This window comes from Emydura macquarii, unplaced genomic scaffold (assembly GCF_026122565.2).
Source record: "Emydura macquarii macquarii isolate MOO-44397 ecotype Brisbane River unplaced genomic scaffold, CSIRO-AGI_Emac_v2 contig_1043, whole genome shotgun sequence".
Taxonomy (NCBI): Eukaryota; Metazoa; Chordata; order Testudines; family Chelidae; genus Emydura; species Emydura macquarii.
The window spans coordinates 12,611,144-12,632,400 of NW_027131180.1; the positions used below are offsets into that span (position 1 = coordinate 12,611,144).

Sequence of the window (21,257 nt, forward strand, 5' to 3'; positions counted from 1 at the left end):
GATTCACTGGTACAAATGGTTCCAATGGCGTGTCACTTTCCTCACCTGATGAGGCAATTGCCCCATCCTCGCCATCCCCACCTAATTACTACAGGCAATATCGAGCTCTTGCAGAGGGTGGGGAGCAAGATCCAGATTTCACTCTAGATTTTGCAGCCCTCGAATCCCGGTCAGGTGACCCTCCCAGCAAAAAAGGCCATTGTGGAACCATTGTGGATCCCTGCTTCCTACACTCCCACCCCAAAAATGGCTGAAAGGCAATATTTTGTACCAGCTAAAGGAGTGGAGTTTGTTTACTCTCCCTGCCCCCAATTCCCTAGTGGTACAAGCAGCCACTAAGATATCCAAACTTACAGTACTGTAAGGCAACCCATGCAGACAAGGATGCTTAAATGCCTTGACCTTCTCTCTCAGAAGGTCAAGGCATTTATTTTTATCAACCATCCTTCTGTTCAAAATTACTATCAGGCCTTATTAACAAAAAATGTTTTAACAAATTACTCCAAATTCTTGAAGTTCAAAGACAAACGTCCTCAGGAGGACAGAGCACAATTCCAAGTCCTCATTGATGAAGGCAAACTGGTAGCTAACACCGCCTCTTCAAGCTGCGATAGATATGGCTGATACTGCATCTAGAGAGAGATCTACAGCTGTAGTGAGGAGGCATGAATCTTGGCTCCCCCCCACTCCTAGGGAATCTAGGGGTTCCTTAGGAAAGTCCAGAATACCATCGAGGACTTGCCCTTAGACAACTCTAATCTGTTCAGTGAAAAGACTGACTAGTTTTTATGCTCACTAAGGACTCCAGGACAACCCTCTGCTCTTTGAGGACTTATATCCTGGCCAAAAAAACCACAAACCAAGTGTACAAGACAAAACCTTTCCCACAGCTGTTCTACCACTAGTTCCTGACAGACTGCTGCACAACTGTCAAAGAGCAAAAAAATCTAGATGTGCAGCTTCCTTCACCATACTACATCCATTCCACCACCAACCAGGTTACTTTTGATGGGATGCTTGAGAACCACATACCCTTATTGATGTCACTCCCTACTGCCCCCTAAACCTTTGGTGGTAGGCTTGCCCTTTTCACCCACAACTGGAGGGCAATAACTGACAAGTTATTGACAAGAGATCATTCACTCCAACTACGCTATTGAGTTTCTTTCCCAACCCCACTTCAGGGACCACAGTCACCAGGAAATCCTCTGTCAGGAGGTGGACTCTCCTGCAGTGAAGGGCTATAGAGCAATATATCTGAAAAGAAAGAAACCAATTAGTAAAACATTAGACTGTTTTGTCACTATAGCAGTGTGATCATGGGGACAAGCATTATTAGCTCAGAGATTCTGAATGTGTGGCTGCATCGTTTATCATCTGTGTGTATTCTTCCCCTGGATGGGGTGAGGGCCCATTCCACTAGAGCACAGGCAATCTCTGTAGCATCTTTTCGAGAAGTACCTGTACTGGATGTTTGTAAAGCTGCAACTTGGAGTTCCTTAACATTACACCTTAGTCCAGGCCTCTTCTGAAGATGCAGCTGTTGGGACAGAAGCATCTGTACCAAGTGCATCCTTGTTCCCCACTCCTGTTTGAATACTGCTTACCAATTGCCCACATATGAAATACACATAGAAACCAGTATTCAAAGAAGAAAGGAGGTTATTTACCAGTAACTGGATTTGCTTTGAGATACGTGGTCCATATCTGTATTCCGCTACCCTCTCTCCTTCCCCTCTTACTTGAAACCTCTGATTCGTGGTAACAAGGAACTGGAGAGGTGTCAGTCCACACCTCGCCTTATACCTTCGGTACAGTGCATAAGGGGAGCAACAGCTCAGGGGCAGACCAATACACTGTACTTGCTAGAAATCTCTAGTCTCAGGCACACAGAGTGAACCCACATATGGAATCCATATAAGGACCACACATCTCGAAGAACCTCTAGTTATACAGGTAAGTAACATCCATTTTCAGAGAGAAACCCAGCTATAAGCCATATTGATACCTTTATGTGAAATTGCTTTCAAATGTGAAGAAATATGCGTGGCATAAATAAAAATCATGTTGCTTAAGAGATTTAAGAGTAATATAATTTGTCTAGAGATGTATTCTTGTTCACATTTCTTTACTCTGATAAGGAAACAAGTCAGAGCCAAACTGGTGCTGTATTCTGAACTCTGATTCCTTGCCCTGCTAATGGATTTTGAATTCTTCAACCTTTTTAAAAGGGGAATCATTGGTCTCAAGGGAAGCAGTACTGCTGCTGCTAAATTGGCACTAGCTACATTTATTTTAACTTGGTTATATGAGATACTGTACTTAAAAGATTGCAGTAAACTGTCTTTTGCAACAAATTAGAGCATTAATTTTAGAAAATTTTAACTGTTTTCTGGTTGAAGATTTGGTAAGTTCAACTTTGTTTAGTACGACGTGAACCAATAGTAATTTCAGTGTTATGGAATTGCTTTGATCATAATATTGTTTTGTAATAAAATAATTTTCTAATAAATTTTGATTATTCTCTCGTAGCTTGTGAAGCGCTTACAGAATGGGAATATTTGCCACCTGTTGGGCCTCGGCCACCAAAGGGATTTGTAGGATTAAAAAACGCTGGTGCTACTTGTTACATGAATTCTGTCATTCAGCAGCTATATATGATTCCAGCTATCAGAAATGGGATTCTTGCGATTGAAGGCACAGGCAGTGATGTAGATGATGATATGTCTGGGGATGAAAAACAGGACAATGAGGTAATTAATTATACAGAACTTGTTGGTCATTAGTTTAATACTTTCAATTCATTATAACTTTTTTCATCAGAATTTTATTTTAATGGGTTTTCCTTACGTTTCTAGCAACAAAACTATAACAAGATTTCTTAATTGAAAATGTTAGCTACTAGAGTAGAAAGCCGAAAAGATTAAAGGTCAGGCTTGCTTTTTCCCCTTTGTTTATTTTCCTTGTCTAGAGTACAGGATTGAAAATATCATACACTATCTTTGCTTAGCCTGTGGAAATTAAAATAGAGGTAACAATACATAAGTTCCTGGTTTCGTCCAATAATCATTCTGTAAACTTAGAATGCACTGTATTCTACATGGGTGCCTCATTGCTAGTTATAGTTCTCCTATATTCTATTTATACTCATTATGTAAATAAAATTACATGACTTTGTTTTTGATAGAGCAATGTTGACCCACGGGATGATGTGTTTGGGTATCCACATCAATATGAAGATAAACCAGCATTAAGTAAAACAGAAGATAGAAAAGAATACAATATTGGAGTTCTAAGACATCTCCAAGTCATCTTTGGTCATCTAGCAGCTTCCAGGCTACAATACTATGTGCCAAGAGGATTTTGGAAACAATTCAGGTAAATAGAAAATTGGTTTTTAGTATTGATTTCTATTCACTGGAACTAATAAAATATAACTGGCTTCCATTATATGAAAAAAGTAATAGGAATTTAAAAAATTAAAGAATTAGACATAAGCAGTTTGGATACATTTTAATATTTATGTAGCTTTATATGTGCATTTGGAGGGGTGGAAAAGTAAGATGAGTTGAGAATCTGATATTTTTGAACTCTAGCAATTTGAGACTTATCAATCAGATATTAGGTTATATGTGAAGAGGAATGTTTGTTTTAGTACCAATTGATGCACAACACTGTAAACAGTCAGTTAGCTATGTTCAGTAAAAGTGAAGGGAGGTATTTATAATAACTTCAGTGCATTTTTCTTTCCTCCAAAAATACCCACAGAAAAAATATTTTACAAAAACAAGTTAAAATATTTTTTTATTTTTTTTAGACTTTGGGGTGAACCTGTTAATCTCCGTGAACAACATGATGCTTTAGAATTTTTTAATTCCTTGGTGGACAGTCTAGATGAAGCTTTAAAAGCTTTGGGGCATCCGGCTATGTTAAGTAAGGTTTTGGGAGGGTCTTTTGCTGATCAGAAGATTTGTCAAGGATGCCCACATAGGTAAGTGTTTCTTTTTACCTTTTTTACTGTAAAACAGTTTATATTTATGTAAGAAGATGGTGACCAAAGTGTTGTAAAGCAAATTAACTGCCTTATTAAAGTCTCTTGAAAATTAGTTAGAAGAAGGGTACATTGGACAAAACCCATTCATATTGAGCACGCATTTTGCCCTTACCTGAATTTGCAATCTTTTTTGGCCCAAAGCCTTAACATTATTTACACTGTATTGAAATGCCTTGACATGCGTTAATGTTTGTTGATCTTATTGCTGCTTCTCACTATCAACTGTGTTTAAAACATCCTAAATCACAATGTGTGTGTAAAACAAACCATTTGTACTAGAACAGGGGTGCCTTGAGGGCCAAATACACTTAACAAAGTCCTAAAACATGCCCCACAAGCTGTTTTCACCGTAGAACAACATGGTGAAGACACAGTTGAACAAATTGCCAGCCACAAGCTATTTTTGTTAAATAAAGGTGCAAATTAAATTAAATATTATAGTAGTATACAATTATTTCTTATTTAAAATAATGTATACTTAAATGTATTTGTGAAAGGGATTGCTCTCTCTTAAATTGCCAGTGTATCTCGTTGTGCCATATAATTTTGGGTACCTTTTTATTGGAAATAAATGGAAAAGGCAGATATGGTCAATAATGATCCAGTTGGATTTTATTCTGGTTACTCATTTGACTTCAGTTAAATTACTGGGCATGTACTGTAACCACTTCAAGTATAAGAAATAATGTTAAAAGAGAAGAAAGTCCCTGCTAGCTACGAGTTAATATGTGTCTTTTGCTAGAAGAAAGCAAAATTACTGCAAGGTGCTAAAAACATTTTTTGTTTTTTTAATTAAAAAATATCTTCCTACCCCATTTAAAAAAAAAAAAAGGCTAAATGTGTGTAAAATGATGGAGATGTGGGTGTTCATCAAAGGTTGGGAACTATTGTGGTTGCATGTACACTTTTTTGCCCTTTGAAATATATGGTGTAACTGATTTGTGGGACTCTTTCTACGAGACTTATGTAAGAATACCTGTTAGCAAAAAGAATGGCCGTGGAAGTAATTGTGTCTTGGGGGCAGGAGGAGGTTGGTAATAAGTAGATTGAGAGATGGCAGAGCAGTAAAACTCCAGATTTGTGAGTGGTAAATAGCTGATGTCACTGATGAAAGAATGGGTTCAAAATAATAGTAATTTTATCATAAAAGCCTAGAATAGAGGAGAGTATACAACTGCTTACAAGTAAGTTACAAAGTTTTTTTTTACATTCATGGGGAATAGACAGAACCCTTTTGATCTGTTCAGTTTCCTTTCATTTGATAAAACCAGTTAGGTCAGCTAGTGTCCAAGATCTATCTTAATTGATTGTCTCCATACATTGCTGCTTCATTGCTATGGTGGTAATTTGAAAGTCACATCAGAACTCATTAAGTCAAAGCCATGTGAAAAATAGGGTCAAGTGATTTGTAAAGTATGTCTTTAGATTTTTAGATAGAAAGCTAAATATGCCCTCCTGGAGTGGCTGTTTGAAGCGATCACTTTGGCTTTAATATAAAGTACTATATAGTTTTATCAAGTTGGGAAATCCTAACTCCTGACAATAAAAGGTCGACCATTGAAAAATTTGTGGTTTGAAATTATAAAAGTACTATCTTCTGTCAATGCACTCTTGTCCATTCATTTCTTGAGAATTAAGTGAGTCTGTTAAGATAGCGTAGATGGTTAAAAGCTGTGAGGTGCTGAAAAATGCATGTGATGCATACATTGTAAAAGATTAACATCTGCCACTTTCTTTGACTTTTTAATAATTTTAAGTGGTTTCTTAAAATAAGTGCCTTGAGGACAAAGATTGAAAAGTGCATAATTAATAGAAGATACTATAAAATTATCAGACTAATATCACTTAAAGTCAAGAGAATGGGCAAATTAATATATTATAAATAATACATTTCCACTAGAAGGTTTTTTGAGGCCCTCAGATTACCAGCAGATTAGACATTTTAATGATTCCCTTCCCAAGCTTTTTGAGTGAAAGCCCCACTAGTTAACACCAGGTAAAACATGCACTCCCACCCCCTCACCAACCATAAACACACACACACCCCATATAAACACATATGATGATGATAATGATGACACTAAATTACATAATAAAAATTACTCTTACCTGAGTAAGAAGGTAAAGCTTCCCTGGTGCAGCCACCACCGCATGCCCCATGTGGCCCCGCCTCTTCCCATCCCTCATGGACTGAGGGTAATGAAGGCGGGCTCTGGTGGGCTGCTCCTCTTCGGCTGGCGTCTGGCCAGTGTGGGGCTATTGGAGAGGAAGGGGGGGGCAGCTCCTCCACTCCAGTCAGCGCAGCTCTTGAGGCTGCTGCATCCAGCGCGGAGCTCGGGGGACTAAATGACCTCAATATTACTGAAGCCTCATGGAGCCCCTGTAATCTTTGGCACCCCCCCACAAAGGGGTCCTGTCCCCCAGGTTAGGAACCGTTGTGCTAGAGGAGCTCTTCATGTCACCCTGAAATACAAAGCAGGTTATATGTGTACACAGTAAAATTTGTGCACAGGCTAGCCTATCTAAGCTAGGTTGAATCCAACTAGTGCAGGTAACAATAATGAGTACAATGCAGCGCAAGTGCATACCCAGCAGGGACCCTGGATGCATACTCCACTCAGTAACCTTCACTGATACCTTGAAAGAAGCAGGATTACTGCTAATGGACGAAATATAAAAATTTCCAAAAATACTTTTTAAAAGTTGTAATTAAATAGAATAATAATGCAAGTGTTGATGTCTAATTTTTACCATTTATTTTTAAGTATAAAACATACTAATTTTACTTTTGGGTATAGTGTAGTTGATTTACTGAACTGCTAAAGATTTTTCTAAAATCAAAAAGTAGTTTGAGAGCCCAAAAGTGAGAAAATATCTAGCTATTGGTAAAATACTTTCTTGATATTATACGTTATAACAAAAATTTGAAATTGCTGTTCAGGATGCTGAGAAACCTGGGAGCCAGACTTTTTCTTTCCCAGCGTGATATTAGAAATACCAAAAAATAGTTTAAATGATTTTTTTATTCCTTCAGAACTGTTGTTTTTGGGGAGGGGTTGTGATGATTTTTTCTCATGTTCCAGATACAGGGCTTGTCTACAGGCAGTTGCACTGCTTTCACAAAAGGAGCAATTTTAAATTGATTGAGTTTAAACCAGTGCAAAATAGGCATCAGTGCAGCTCTTTGGGTTAAACCAGGATTGTTTAAATAAGTTAGGACAGATTTAAACTAAAACAAAATAAGGGTAGTCCATGCAGGGGTTTGCACTCATTTAACTAAACCAGTGTAAATCACTGTGTAGACAACTCCATTGCTTATAGTTAAAGGACTGTGTATGAAGCTTCACCAAAACCACATGATAGTTTTGAGGCCATACAAATAAGAAAACTGTGGTGTTCATTCTCATTTGTTGCCTATACACATTAATGTATATTTGGATCATTGGAATGCATTGTTTCTCATGCTTATATAACTCAAAAAATAGTTCCATTTTGGTTGAAGTTTTGATTTGAGACTAAGCATTAAGAATTTCATTCCAAAAAATATTTTTCTGTAAAAAGGACAGAACTTTCAACCTGTATTTATAGCAAGTACAACATCACACTCTTCCTCTGGATGAGGAAACAGGAATCTGCTACTCACTTTCCTCAGAGACTCATAATTGTCTTAGATTATATTAAAACACAAGGGTGACATATTTAAAGAGAGACATTTTTCCTATTTTTTAGGACCCAATCTAGCAAAATGACTGCTAATCAAGTTATTCACTGCTGTGAATAGATCTGTTGAAATGATTTGGACTACTCAAAGTAGTAAACACCTCACTTACTAGTGTGTTTCCAGTACTGAGCCTATAGGATCTTACAAGTGAATCCTTTAAAACTTTGCAACTCACTAGTCTCACGACCACAGTTGCTCTATTGTTTAAAAAAAAAAAAAATTTAAATACAAATCATTTTACCCTTAACTTAGCAAGACACAGTTAAAGGTAATTTTTCTTAGATTGTTTCTTAACTTATATATAACTAAAGGGACATCAATTTAAAATGCATGCATAGGCTTGACAGAATTTCTATTTTTATTTTTTATAATTTTGACAGATATCAATGTTTGTTTTTAAGTATGTTTTTGATTTTTATCTATTTAGATTTTCACAGTTGCAGGAAATTATTTGGGGGGGCATCAGGCAATAATTATTTAGTAACAGTTGATGTGATTCAAAAGTTAAAATTTTATAGCAGATGATATAGCAGTTAAAATGCTGGAGTGCAAATGGGTGCTGCAGTTCAAATCTGGAATGCAATACAAACAATAGCATATTCTTTGTCATTCTTCATGTCTGCTTACTGTGGTACCACTTTACTGATTCATTACAAGTGGCTGTTGTCTGCTTCAGGGGACAGAGTTGAGAATTCTGTGGTAAATACTTATTTTTGTAGGCCGTTCATCCTTTCCTTGAACTGTCTGTCAGCAGGTGGAGGGGTGGGGTTGGAGAAAGTTCATGTTGAAGCTTAATACAAACCTATTGTATCTTGAACACTATTTTAAAAATAAACACTGTTTCAAAAACAAAGATCTACCCTTTTGAATTAGTACTTAAGAAGGAGTAATTTTAACTGTCCGCCTTGATAAGCGAAGAAGAGATTTTAAATACATAATTTTATATAATAAAGAATAGCTTCTTATTTTAGAATGTCAAACTTGTAATCAACAGCTTAACAAAACTTTATGCTAGAATATTTTGCAAACCATGTAAAATTGCCAGATTTGTGCCTTCTTCCCTCTCCCCCCTCTTATCATATCTGTAGGTACGAGTGTGAGGAATCTTTTACAACCCTGAATGTAGATATTAGAAATCACCAAAACCTGCTTGACTCTTTGGAACAATATGTCAAAGGAGACTTATTGGAAGGAGCAAATGCATATCATTGTGAAAAATGTAACAAAAAGGTAATGTTCCTTGTTATGGTTTATTTTTGTGCAAGTATGTTGTTGTTTAACAAAGTTTTAGATTTTTTAGTATAATATATTTAAATTTGATAATTTTTTAGAGAATAGCTAATAATTTTATCCGTCAGTGGTTGGGTGAGGCATTTTCACTGTAAATATTTCTGAGAAACAATCATTTATTTAATTAAAAGACTTTAAAATTTGTGTCAGGAATCCAGATCTCAAATGACCACCTGCTTCTCTCCTATACCCAAAGTTACTGCAGCCTTGTTTTTTAGTGTTGAATTTTTTTTGAAAGTGAGTACCTGGTTGTGGAAAGCTGGATTGGTTTTTAAATATATTATTGATAAACATTTAGTGTTTATTGCATGGGTTTTTCATCATTAGATTTTAGATCTAGTGTTTTAATTGATCAGGAAAATTTAAAAATCAATATCTGTTAATGTACTGTTTGGTTTTGGTTTCTTAGGTTGATACAGTGAAACGCTTGTTGATTAAGAAGTTGCCTCCGGTTCTTGCTATCCAGTTAAAACGATTTGACTATGACTGGGAAAGGGAATGTGCAATCAAGTTCAATGATTATTTTGAATTTCCACGAGAGCTGGACATGGAGCCTTATACGGTGGCAGGTGTAGCTAAATTGGAAGGAGATGATGTAAATCCTGAAAATCAGTTGATACAAAATGAACAGCCAGAAAACGAGCACTCTGGGAGCACTAAATACAGGCTAGTTGGTGTACTAGTACACAGTGGTCAGGCCAGTGGTGGACATTATTACTCTTACATTATCCAAAGAAATGGTGGAGATGGTGAGAAAAATCGATGGTATAAATTTGATGATGGAGATGTAACAGAGTGTAAAATGGATGATGATGAAGAAATGAAAAATCAATGTTTTGGTGGAGAGTATATGGGGGAGGTGTTTGATCATATGATGAAGCGTATGTCCTACAGACGCCAGAAGAGGTGGTGGAATGCTTACATTCTTTTTTATGAACGTATGGACACAATAGATAAAGACAATGAACTAATAAAATATATTTCAGAACTTGCTATGACCACTAAACCCCACCAAATTAAAATGCCATCAGCCATTGAGCGAAGTGTACGGAAACAGAATGTGCAATTCATGCATAACCGTATGCAGTACAGTCTAGAATATTTCCAGTTTATAAAGAAATTGCTTACTTGTAATAGTGTCTACTTAACTCCTCCTCCAGGTTAGTATTTGAAAGCTTATAATAATATATTGTTCTTATAGAAAATTAATCTGCGTTGCCAGAGAAGGTTCTATGATCATTATCTAGTATTCTTGAGTCCTAGCAAAAGTTAATATGTTGCATTTTGTTTTGAATGTCTTTTTTTTCTAATTGATGTTTCTTTTTTTAAAACTGCTTTTCTTTAAGGTTAACTGCACCATTAGAATTTTTCTGATTTTCATTTTGAGATTTATTAAATTAATTCTTTTTATCTATGTTAAACTGTTTGTTTAAAAATCACGACACTTAAAGAATTCTTATACAAGATTTATTAAATTTGATTGATTAACTCCATCACTCAGCTGTTACCTAACCAAGTTTCAAGGTTAGGTCTAATTTTTCAGAGGTGACTAATGTCTCAAATTGGGCACCTAAAATTACCTGAAAGCTGCCTGATTTTTCAGTGAGTGGAACCTGAGTACTTTCTGAAAATTGGGCCTCTTTAAGGTGTCTCAAGTTAACTCATAATCACTATTCACTTTTCAAAAAATTAGGCCTTAATCAGTAATTAGAAAGTAATGAGAGGCTCTGGGAGTTACGTTAAATTCTGGTTTGACCAGGTTTCATTTTTAAATTAATGAGTTCAAGTACACTTATGCTACCAGATAAAAACATTAGTTAGTCGTTTTGCCAATTCTAGGTAAAATTGTTTGTTTTTGTTTTGTCTACCCTGGAGTTTTTTTCATTTTTCTTTAGGACAAGATCACCTGTTGCCTGAAGCAGAAGAAATAACTATGATTAGTATTCAGCTAGCTGCTAGATTTCTCTTCACCACAGGATTTCATACAAAGAAAATAGTTCGTGGCCCTGCTAGCGATTGGTATATTTGTCTTTAACAATGACTCTACCATTTTGACAGTTTGGTTTCCTTTAAGAAATTCCAGTTGTGTAAAAATAGTGTTAATAAAGCTGTGTGAGGTATTCATTCCCTGTGTATTTCAAAAGTGTATGTGGAGATGAGAGCTAAATCTAGATGAGGAAGTATGGGGGAGATACTGAGCCCTAAAATGAAGTGAGAGGCTCTTACTACTTCAGCTACAGAAGTAAATGCTAAGTTAGGAATCTGATGGTCAGGAAGTTCTCATATGCTACTGCTGATCTGTGGGGGGAATGGTATGGTTGCATTTGATTCACACAGTGAGAAGACCTCTTTAAAGCAGGTTTTGTACTAAGAGTATGTCTACACTGCAGGCTCTGCAGCAATCAATGCAATGGGATGGATTGAGCAGGTCGTGTAGACCCACTCAATCGATGGGAGATGGGCTCTCTGGCTGACACCATTAGTCCACTTCCCTGAAAGGAGTAAGGCTGCGTTGATGGGAGGGCTTCACATCGATGCAGCACCGTGAGGACGCCACCGTTGATCAACGTAAGAAAGTTGACAGGAGATATGTAAGCTATATTATGTAGCTTGCATATCTCCTGTTGACTGCCGCCGCCAGTGTAGACCAACCCTTAGTAACTAGTAATCTGTAAATGTATGGTGTGAATATTTACTATCAGCTTGAAAGTCTATATTAGAGTGTAAATTTGATGAAGTTGGGGTGCATACTGCTTTTTGCCATCTGTTGGAGATGGAAATGAAAGCCTTGTTTAATATTTAACTCTAATTGCAGTACGTACTTTCATTTGAAATAATTTATGTGCGAGAGCACCATAGTACGTTCCTTTTTACTGTTTAGTGAACAAAACAGTTTAGAGAACTCTAGTCAGGGTAAGTAATCAAGTTTTCTATGGAGATGTGAACAGCTGATCAAAAAGACCTGTTTGTACAGAAAACTGCTTTTTCCTCAAATTTTCTAGAGGAATGGGTGGTTGAGGACTGCAGATGGAAGACTTTTATGCTGTAGAAAGTAAGGGTTGCATCTTGTTAGTTATTGTTATGTTAATGCTGATATTAATACCACAGTTGTAATGTATCTTCTCTGTTTCAGGTATGATGCGTTATGCATCCTCCTTCGTCACAGCAAGAATGTACGCTTTTGGTTTGCACACAACGTCCTTTTTAATGTTTCAAACCGCTTCTCTGAATATCTTTTGGAATGCCCTAGTGCTGAAGTGAGGGGTGCATTTGCAAAGCTTATAGTATTTATTGCACATTTTTCACTGCAAGATGGACCATGTCCTTCACCTTTTGCCTCTCCTGGACCTTCTAGTCAGGTATTTACAGTTTTCTGTCTAAACAACTGTTTATATTTTGCAACTTGTTTGAATGCTCACAGGGAAGAATTAGAAAGTTGTCTGTCTCAAAAAGTTAAGTAATGTAAACTTTGATGCTGGTACAATTTGGAACAAGTGCCAACATCAAAACTGCGAACTTTGAACATTTGTTTATTTAAAAAAATTGTTTATAATTTTTTATAAATGTTTTCTGATCTTAGTGGGCTGAGCCTAGGGTTTTTCATTCAGACTCCTGATACGTTAAAATCATGACTTCAGTATAATTTAAAAGAAAAAAATTTACTACTTTTTTATCTGGTCAGTCTAGATGCATAAAACTAATGTAATGTAATTATTAAAATTCCAAAAACAAACTTTCACCCTATCAGATTAATACCTACACAATTTAAGTATCAAAGCAGTGACTGAAGTAGGCTTTATTAATTTTCAATTTGTGTTCTTCAGAATGTGATAAATTATATAAAATCTAGTAAGAGAGCATTTTTTATGTTGAAGCTGAACATGTTTTAATCACTGATCTTTTTACTTCATGTGGCAGTTCAAATCTTGATATATAAGCTTTTTTGATTTTTTTTTAGCCTACCACCTCCCTCCCCTCATCCTTAGCAGCCTAGCTGTTCTATCCATTCTGTTGTCTACCTTTGCAGAAAGCAGATTTGATACAAAAATGTGAAAAGTGGTGGTGGGAGCTATAGATCTTTCTGGAAATTAGTACAGACACTTCTTGTGTGTCACTGTCTGTCATTAATGTGGGAATGACCTCTGATTCTGGAATTCTGCTACAGCGCACTGATTGCAGTTCTCCAGAGCCACTTGTGGCTCCTCACTTAGTGGTCTCCTGTTCTTAGTTTTGGGAACTGCTATATATGAATCCCCACTATGGGGTGTCAGCCAGGGTCTGAAGCCAGAACCTTCATCAAAAGCATCGGCTTCTATTATGTGAAAGAGAGAGTTGCAAATAGTAGGCTCTTTCCTGCAGCCCAGTGTATCCCACAATTCAGATACATATGGGCTTGTTCCTCTCCTGTCTGCAGTTTCTGGAGGCATTTCAAAGCTGTAGTACAGCCCATGCTAGTCGCACCTGCTTCTCTGGCCTTCTGTGTGTTGCCGGATCTGCCTCCACTTCAGCAGCCAAGTAATGGTTCACTTTGCTCCCGACTTCTTTGTCAGCTTATTATTGTATTATTTTGCGTAATAGAGAACAGTGTTTTTCTTCTCCCTTTGCTAAATCGGATATTTAGCAGTGAGATGGTCTCAACCACCCAGAGCCAGCACTGCAACATCCCCTGACAGACTTCTCTGTGCCCAACCCCCCTCCAAATGGCAGAGCCGACAAGCTACATCCAAGTGGTGTTCTATTTGTGAGGCAGCTTTTACGGGCTCTTTGGAGGGCCAGTTATGCCCTGCTTTTTCTCACCCAACCAACCTTTGCACTGCCAGACATGGGACTCTGAACTGGACAGGCATGTTAGGTCCCCCTGTCCCAAGAAGCCTCAATTTCAGCATAAAAAAGCCTGAATTGGTGACACAGAGGAGAGCAAGAGAGATTCCAAGGTTGAGGAGGACTTCATCTGGACAGCCCAAGGGGTAAATCCTGGGGCAGAACAGGATCAAAAGGAAAAAACCCTTAAGGAGCTACAGATTCCCACTCCCCCCAGACTAAAGAGAGGCATAAATTCCCTGGAAAAGAAGCAAGTCTCATATTCCGTTTCTCTTCTTTCCGGTTTGAATCAGGGAACTCTAGCAATGAAATCCCATCCTCTGGACAGGGGGAGTGGGACTCCATGGGGGAGGAGACTGAGGGAGACATATCTAGAGGGCTCAAGGTGCTATAGAAAACCATGTCCTGGGCACATGCAAGGTGGCAGTGCTTACAGAGCAGGTCAAAAAAAGCTACAAGATCCAAAAAGAGCAAAGCGGGAGCGGGCATTTTAAAAAAAACCAAACACCTGATGTGTTCATTCTCTAACTCAGACACATCCTCAGTTGCTGAGGAAGGGGACCTCTCAGATTCATGCTCTGAGCAGGATACAGAAAAAAATGCAACAAGGGGTTTTTCCCCCTGCAATGTTTGAAGCCAGATGCAAAAGATTTACATGCACAATCCAGATCCAACCTGAGAAGGCAGTAGAGGGGCAAGCCTAAAAGGTAAATAAGCTGTCTTCAGAATCCTCACCTGAGACACCAGTCCTGCTGTGCCTATTCTTTGAGGATGTGGGAACCCCTGATAAGAATAAAGTTACCTACAGAAGGGGCTTCATCAGCCACCCTTGGAGCATCCATGACAGCTACATGCTTTGCAAGAACCACAACTTGTCTGGTTGTCCTTAAGGCCACAAAAGACAGAAACCATCCTGACTTTTGGTCTACATATAAGAAAACTTCGCTTGCAACAGGCTTCGTGGCAAATGTCTCAATGGATACAAGAAGATTTTCAGTCAGGGCCATGGCATCCACCTTAGCAGCCAGATGTCACATCTGGCTTTGTTCCTGGAAGGTTGATGCTCTCTCTAAACAAATTGTGTGCTCATCTAAATTCCTAGGCTCTCTTCTTTTGGGGAAAACTAGTGACAGAAAACACTGCCAAACTGAAACAGTTCTGCCCCTCCCCACCCAGTAGTCTGAGGGACTGTAAAATCCAGGAATAGACAAAAATGCTGCTTTTGTCCATCCCCCTCACAAAGGAATCAAATGAAAGACAACAGATATATCAGGATGGAAACCCTAGATTGGGTGGAAAATCCAGAAATGGATCCACCCCCTCTGAGTCTATTCTGAGAACAAACAAATGTGCCTCTATCCAGACCTGAATCTAGGAGGCAGAATTTCCCACTTCTGAGAGAGGTAACAGATACTTCCTGGAACTAAGGGCCTCACTCCATCCCTTTTTTTGTCTAATTCCCCATCTTGAGCAACCCCCCTCAAACACGAGCCAGTGTTAAACAAAATTGTGCATCTCCTGGACATAGAAGCAATAGAAAGTGTTCCCTCAGAAAAAGATTCTTAGAACGATACTCCATTTTCTTCACCCATCCCAGATGTCAAGCAGCTTAACAGATGGATAAAGAAAACAAGATTCCAGATGGAGACTTTAGCTTCAGTAGTAACATCGCTGTCTCAAGGGGATTTTTTCACTTCTGTGGACCTAGCAGATGCATATCTCCACATTCTCATACAACCATACCACTGTAGTCTGCTGAGATTTGCATATGGCACAGCCCACAACCAATATCAAATACTCCCATTTGGCCGTATGTCAACCGCATGGTCTTTACAGAGATTCTGGTGGTAATAATAGCCAGACTCAGGTCTCAGAACACTCTTCTGTATCCCTGCCTGTATGTTGACATGATCTGAGCTCTGACCCAAGCATCAGCACACAGTACCACAGTCCAGATGTTGGATCTGCTTCAAGTATGTATATCTGTGATTAACAGCAAGAAGAGCTCTTTGACTCCCTCAACAAAAATAGTTACCTGGGAGTGGAAATTAACACTTCTGTGGCAAGGTCTATCCATCACTGGGCAAATTCCTCAAGATCCAGAATCAGATATTTATGCTAAGTGTGCAAGGCTGACTATAGCTCAGATGTGTACAGCTCCCTGGCATCCTGGTTTTGTGTACAGGAATCAGCCTATGTGCAAGGTCCCATATCAGGATTCTCCAGCCCTTTCTCCTGAAAGTATGGAATCATTCATCTACAGCACATGCAAGACAGGATACTGGTTCCAGACCAAGTGCTGAACTTTCTACAGTGGTGGACAATCTCTCAGAATGTCTGTATGGGTCTTCCCATGTGCCTTCCAAAGCCATGGGTCCTCAAAATGGATGCCATCCTGACAGGATGGGGAGTACATCTGGACCACAGAACAGTGAAAGGTGCCTGAACCCCCAGGGAAAGACAAGAGCATCTACCCGTTGGGTCTCAAAGCTGTCAAGCTAGCTCTGCAGAGGTTCCAGAAGTACCTAGTGGATAAATGTGTTCTGGTCTAATCAGACAGACATGACCACTGTGGCACATATAAACTAAGGGGAAACAAAAAGTGGAACTCTACATGCAGAAGTGATGGAGACAATGGCATTTAGGTAACAGATCTCAGGAACTGTTCCAGATTAAGATGTCATTAGAGGAGGTTTTGGAATAAATTGATAAATTTAAACAGTAATAAGTCACCAAGACCAAATGGTATTCATACAAAAGTCCTGAAGGAACTCAAATATGAAATTGCAGAACTATTAACTGTTGTATTTAACCTGTTGGTTAAATTATCCTCTATACCAGATGGCTGGAAGGTAGCTGTTTCTTTTAAAATGGGCTCCAGAGGTGATTTTGGCAATTACAGGCCAATAAACTTCAGTACTAGGCAAATTAATAGAAACTATGATAAATAATATAATTATGAGGTGCCATAAACACAGTATGTTGGGGAAGAGTTGATAAGATTTTTGTAAAGGGAAATCATGTCTCACCAATGTATTAGAATTATTTGAGGGGCTCAACAAATGTGGACAAAGGTGATCCAGTGTATACAGCATACTCGGACTGTCAGAAAGCCTTTGACAGGGTCCTTCACTAAAGGCTCTTACTGCAAACTAAGCAGTAATGGGATAAGAGGGAAGTTCCTCTCCTGGATCAGTAACTAGTTAAAAGACCGAAAACAAAGAGTAGGAAATAAAAGGTCAGTTTTCACAATGGAGAGAGGTAAATGGCAATGTCCAGCAGGGATCTGTACTGAGACCAGTATTCAACATATTTATAAATGATTTGGAAAAAGGGAATAGTAAAGTCCAAAGCTGACTGCAAAGAGTTACAAAGGGATCTCACTAAACTCTGGGTGACTGGTTAATAAAAGTGTCAGATGAAATTCAATGTTGATAAGTGCAAAGTAGTTCACATTGTAAAAAAATAATCCCAATTATCCATACGAAATGATAGGGATCTCAATTAGTTATCACTCAAGAAAGAGATCTTGGAGTCATTGCGGATAGTTCTCTGAAAACATCTGCTTAATGTGTAACGTCAGTCAAAAAAGCTAACAGAATGTTAGAAACCATTAGGAAAGGGATAGAAAATATCATAATGCCACTATATAAATCCATCTTGAATATGCATGCAGTTCTGGTCATCCCATCTCAGAAAAGATATACTGTATTAGAATTGGAAAAGGTACAGAGAAGGACAGCAAATGATTAGGGTTATGGCACAGATTCCATATGAGGAGAGGTTAAGACTGGGACTGCTGATGTTAGAAAGAGACGACTAGCGGAGGGATCTGATAGAGGTCTATACAATCATAAATGGTGTGGAGAAAGTGAACAGGGAAGTTGTATTTACCCTTTCACATGACAGAATAACCAACAATCACCCAATTAAATTGACAGCAGGTTTAAAACATACAATAGTATTTCTTCACACAACATATACAGTTGACCTGTGGAACTTGTTGCCAGGTGATATTGTGAAGGCCGAAAGTGTGAGTTCAAAAAAGAATTAGATCAGTTCACGGAGGATAGGTAGGTCCATCACTGGCGATTAGCCAAGCTGGTCAGGTATACAACTGTATGCTTCGGGTGTCCTTATACCTCTGACTTTCACAAGCTGGGACTGGACAATAACTCAGAGCTCTCTCAATTTCTTGTATTCTGTTCATTCTGTCTGAAGCATCTGGCATTGGCCGCTGTTGGAAGGCAGGGTACTGGGCTGGATGAACCATTGATCTGATCTGGTATGGCCATTCTTATTTTCTTATGTAATGGATAGAGAGGCGTCTCCCTTCCACAAAAGGAAGGCTGAACCAAATGGCAGACTGGTGCAGCAAATGTACAGTCAACTCAGAATGGTGCCAGAGTCAGGAAGCCTTCACTCTGATTTTGCAGATGGTTTGGTTGTCCAGCAGTGGACCAATTTGCCAATCACAAGAACAAAAAGCAGCCAAAGTACTTCATTAGGGAAGCAGATCTTAAATCCCTGTGGATAGATAATCTTTTGCACAGATGGCCGTAAGGCCTACTAAATGCATTCCTGGCCTTTCCATATCCATACTAGGAAAAGTGACCCACAGGATAAGGCAAGAACAGGCCAAAGTGCTAATGCTAATTCCACATTGTTCAAGGAGATCACGGTTCTCCGTCTTATAAAACTGAAATTGAAACCACCATTCCAGCTATTAGTGAGACTAGACATCCTCTATCAAGGCCCATTCCTCCAGCCAAACTATTTTCAGCTGGCAGCCTAGCCTATTGAGAGGACAGCATTAGCCACACTAGTACTATCCTTCAAAGTGATTGGAATGCTATCCTCCTCCAGGCCAGCTTCAGCACTAAAGACTTACTCTTCAATGTGAACTAAATTTAGCTCAAGATGTCAAGAACACAACAAAAAGCCCAAGGATCCTGGTAATTCTGGACTTCCTACAGAAAGGTGTAGAAAAGGGAAGCAAAGTACCATAGCATGCCAAGTATCAGCTATAAACAGTATCCTATTTGCAGAATCTTCTGGTTCCTTGGCAGAGAAACTTCAGGTATGCAGACTTCTCAGAGCAGTTAGACTGCCTAAACATGTTGTTAGGTTCCATTTAGGAAAGACTAGTCTAACATAATAAAAGCCCTAACCCACTCACCTTTTTGAGCCACTGACTTCAAAATCTCCATCTATCAAAACCTGTTTTCTGGTCGCCATCATGTCTGCTAAATGAGTTTCTGACCTGGTAGCTTTAATTATGCAAGAATCCCACTGTGTGTTTCATAGTGACAAGATGGTGCTAAGAGTCCTAGAACCATTCTTGTCTAAGGTGAATTCATCTTTCCATGCCTCACAGGACATTTTCCACTCTCCATTCTGTCCAAAGCCACAACATCCAACAGAAAAGCTATGGCACACTTTAAACATTCAAAGGGCACAAAAGATCAATATCCCAGCACACCAAATTGATCAGATGATTTGTTGTCTTGTCTCTTTTCATCTGAAGTGCCAAGGGCTCAGGGTATCCATGCTATCACTAGCTATATGGATCAAGCTGTGCATCAGAGAGGCATACAAGGCATCAGGTTTTCCTGTTTGAGATGGCATCAAGGCACACACCACAAGATCTATGGTAACTTTGCAGGTGAAAAGAGTTTGTGCTTCCATCACAGCAATTGCAAAGCAAGAATATGGTTATCAATTAACATATTTATTAAACATTATAAAGTGGACTTGGTCCTCTGCAGAGACCTCCTTTTGGAGCAAATTGGTGGTCCAGTAATAGCATTGTCGTCATGGGCAATTAACTCATGGGTTCTTCCCTGTCTCGTTCTGTTTTTTATATCAATCTCTACTTCTATTCACTGCTCTCTACTTTCCATACATATCAGAATTGTGGAAGACACTAGGCTGCAGAATGGTAAATTTCTAACCTGATCATTTTCTTCCTGCTAGCAGTGTCTCCCACAATTCTATCCTCCCTGGATGGTTTCTAGTTAAGGGGCAGCATTTAATTTTGATAGCTATGTTTGTAAACCATAGCCTGCTGTACATAGGTTATTGGTTGACTTTGAAGTTCTTGTTACTAATCATGTTCTGCAAGTTTTTACACACCTTTGAAATGAACCATGTGACAACAGAGGGTATGGTTAGCATGGGCTGCACTACAGCTTTGAACTGCCTCTAGAAACTGCTCATATATATGAGAATTGTGAGAGATGCTGCTAGCAGAAAGACGATTGTCAGGTAACTTCCATTATTGTATGCAGTGATGGTGTAGCTGTGATGGTCCCAGAAAGGAGACAAAGGGGGTGAGGTAATATCTTTTATTGGACCAACTTCTGTTTGTGAGAGAGACAAGCTTTCGAGCTTACATAGAGTGCTCTTCACATCTGAAGAAAATTTCCCCTTCTCAGCTTGCCTTCCCTTCATTTTTCCCCTCTTACAAATTCTCTTCCTTCTCCCCCATTATGGGTGTGGAAGTTTGTCTGCTTTCCTCCTGTAACCTCTCTTACTCTTCTCCTTAACCTCTCACTCTGGCTCTTTCTCTTCACAATATAAGAATCCTTTAGTCTCTCCTATCTTAAAAACAAAACAAAAAAAAACCCATCACACTTTAACCCTACTAGCCTCTCCAACTACCATTCCATTTCTTGTTCATGTCTAAGAGCAGGCTCTTTGCAATCACTATCTAGAGTTCCTGTCCTCTAGTTCCATCCTAGACCTTCTTCAGTCCAGTTTTTGCCCTTTGCACTCCACTAAAACCACTCTTGCCAAAGTCTCTAATGACCTTTTCCTAGCCAGAGCTCAGAACCAATATTCTATCCTCATCTTCCTTGACCTGTCAGCTGCCTTTGACACCACTGGCCATGCTCTTCTTCTTGAAATCTCGCTTCCTTTGGCTTCCATAACAGTCCTCTCCTCGTTCTTTTCCTACCTCTCTAATCGCTCCTTCAATATGTCCTTCTGAGGATCTTCCTCATCTGTCCTCCAACTTTCTGTGTGAGTTCCACAGGGCTCTATCTTTGGTCCCCTTCTCTTCTCCCTCTACACCTTACCTCTGGGTAACCTTATCTGCAAACACAAATTCAGCTACCATTTCAGTGCCGATGATTCATATCTGTCTCTACTTCAGACTTGTTTCCTTTTGTCTAAACTAAAATCTTGACCTGTCTGACATCTCATGGGTTTGATACATGTCAGCTCAAACTCAGTATGGCTAAAACCAACCTCTTACTCTTTCCCCTAAGACTCTTCTCACTACCTCTTTTCTCAATCATTGTGTACAACACCACCATCCTGACTGTCCCTCAGGCCTGTAACCTGTACATCTTCAACTCAGACCTATCT

At 38.9% G+C, this 21,257-nt stretch overlaps 1 protein-coding gene across 1 annotated transcript in view; it reads left to right on the forward strand.

The window, feature by feature from the left end:
- Positions 1-21,257, forward strand: part of USP9X (ubiquitin specific peptidase 9 X-linked) — a 255,793-nt gene that overhangs the window by 199,083 nt on the left and 35,453 nt on the right. The window contains exons 31-37 of the mRNA XM_067545137.1: positions 2,533-2,753; positions 3,188-3,378; positions 3,818-3,991; positions 8,864-9,005; positions 9,475-10,225; positions 10,961-11,084; positions 12,199-12,424. Coding sequence (XP_067401238.1) covers positions 2,533-2,753; positions 3,188-3,378; positions 3,818-3,991; positions 8,864-9,005; positions 9,475-10,225; positions 10,961-11,084; positions 12,199-12,424 — 1,829 coding nt within the window. The remainder of the gene's footprint in view (positions 1-2,532; positions 2,754-3,187; positions 3,379-3,817; positions 3,992-8,863; positions 9,006-9,474; positions 10,226-10,960; positions 11,085-12,198; positions 12,425-21,257) is intronic.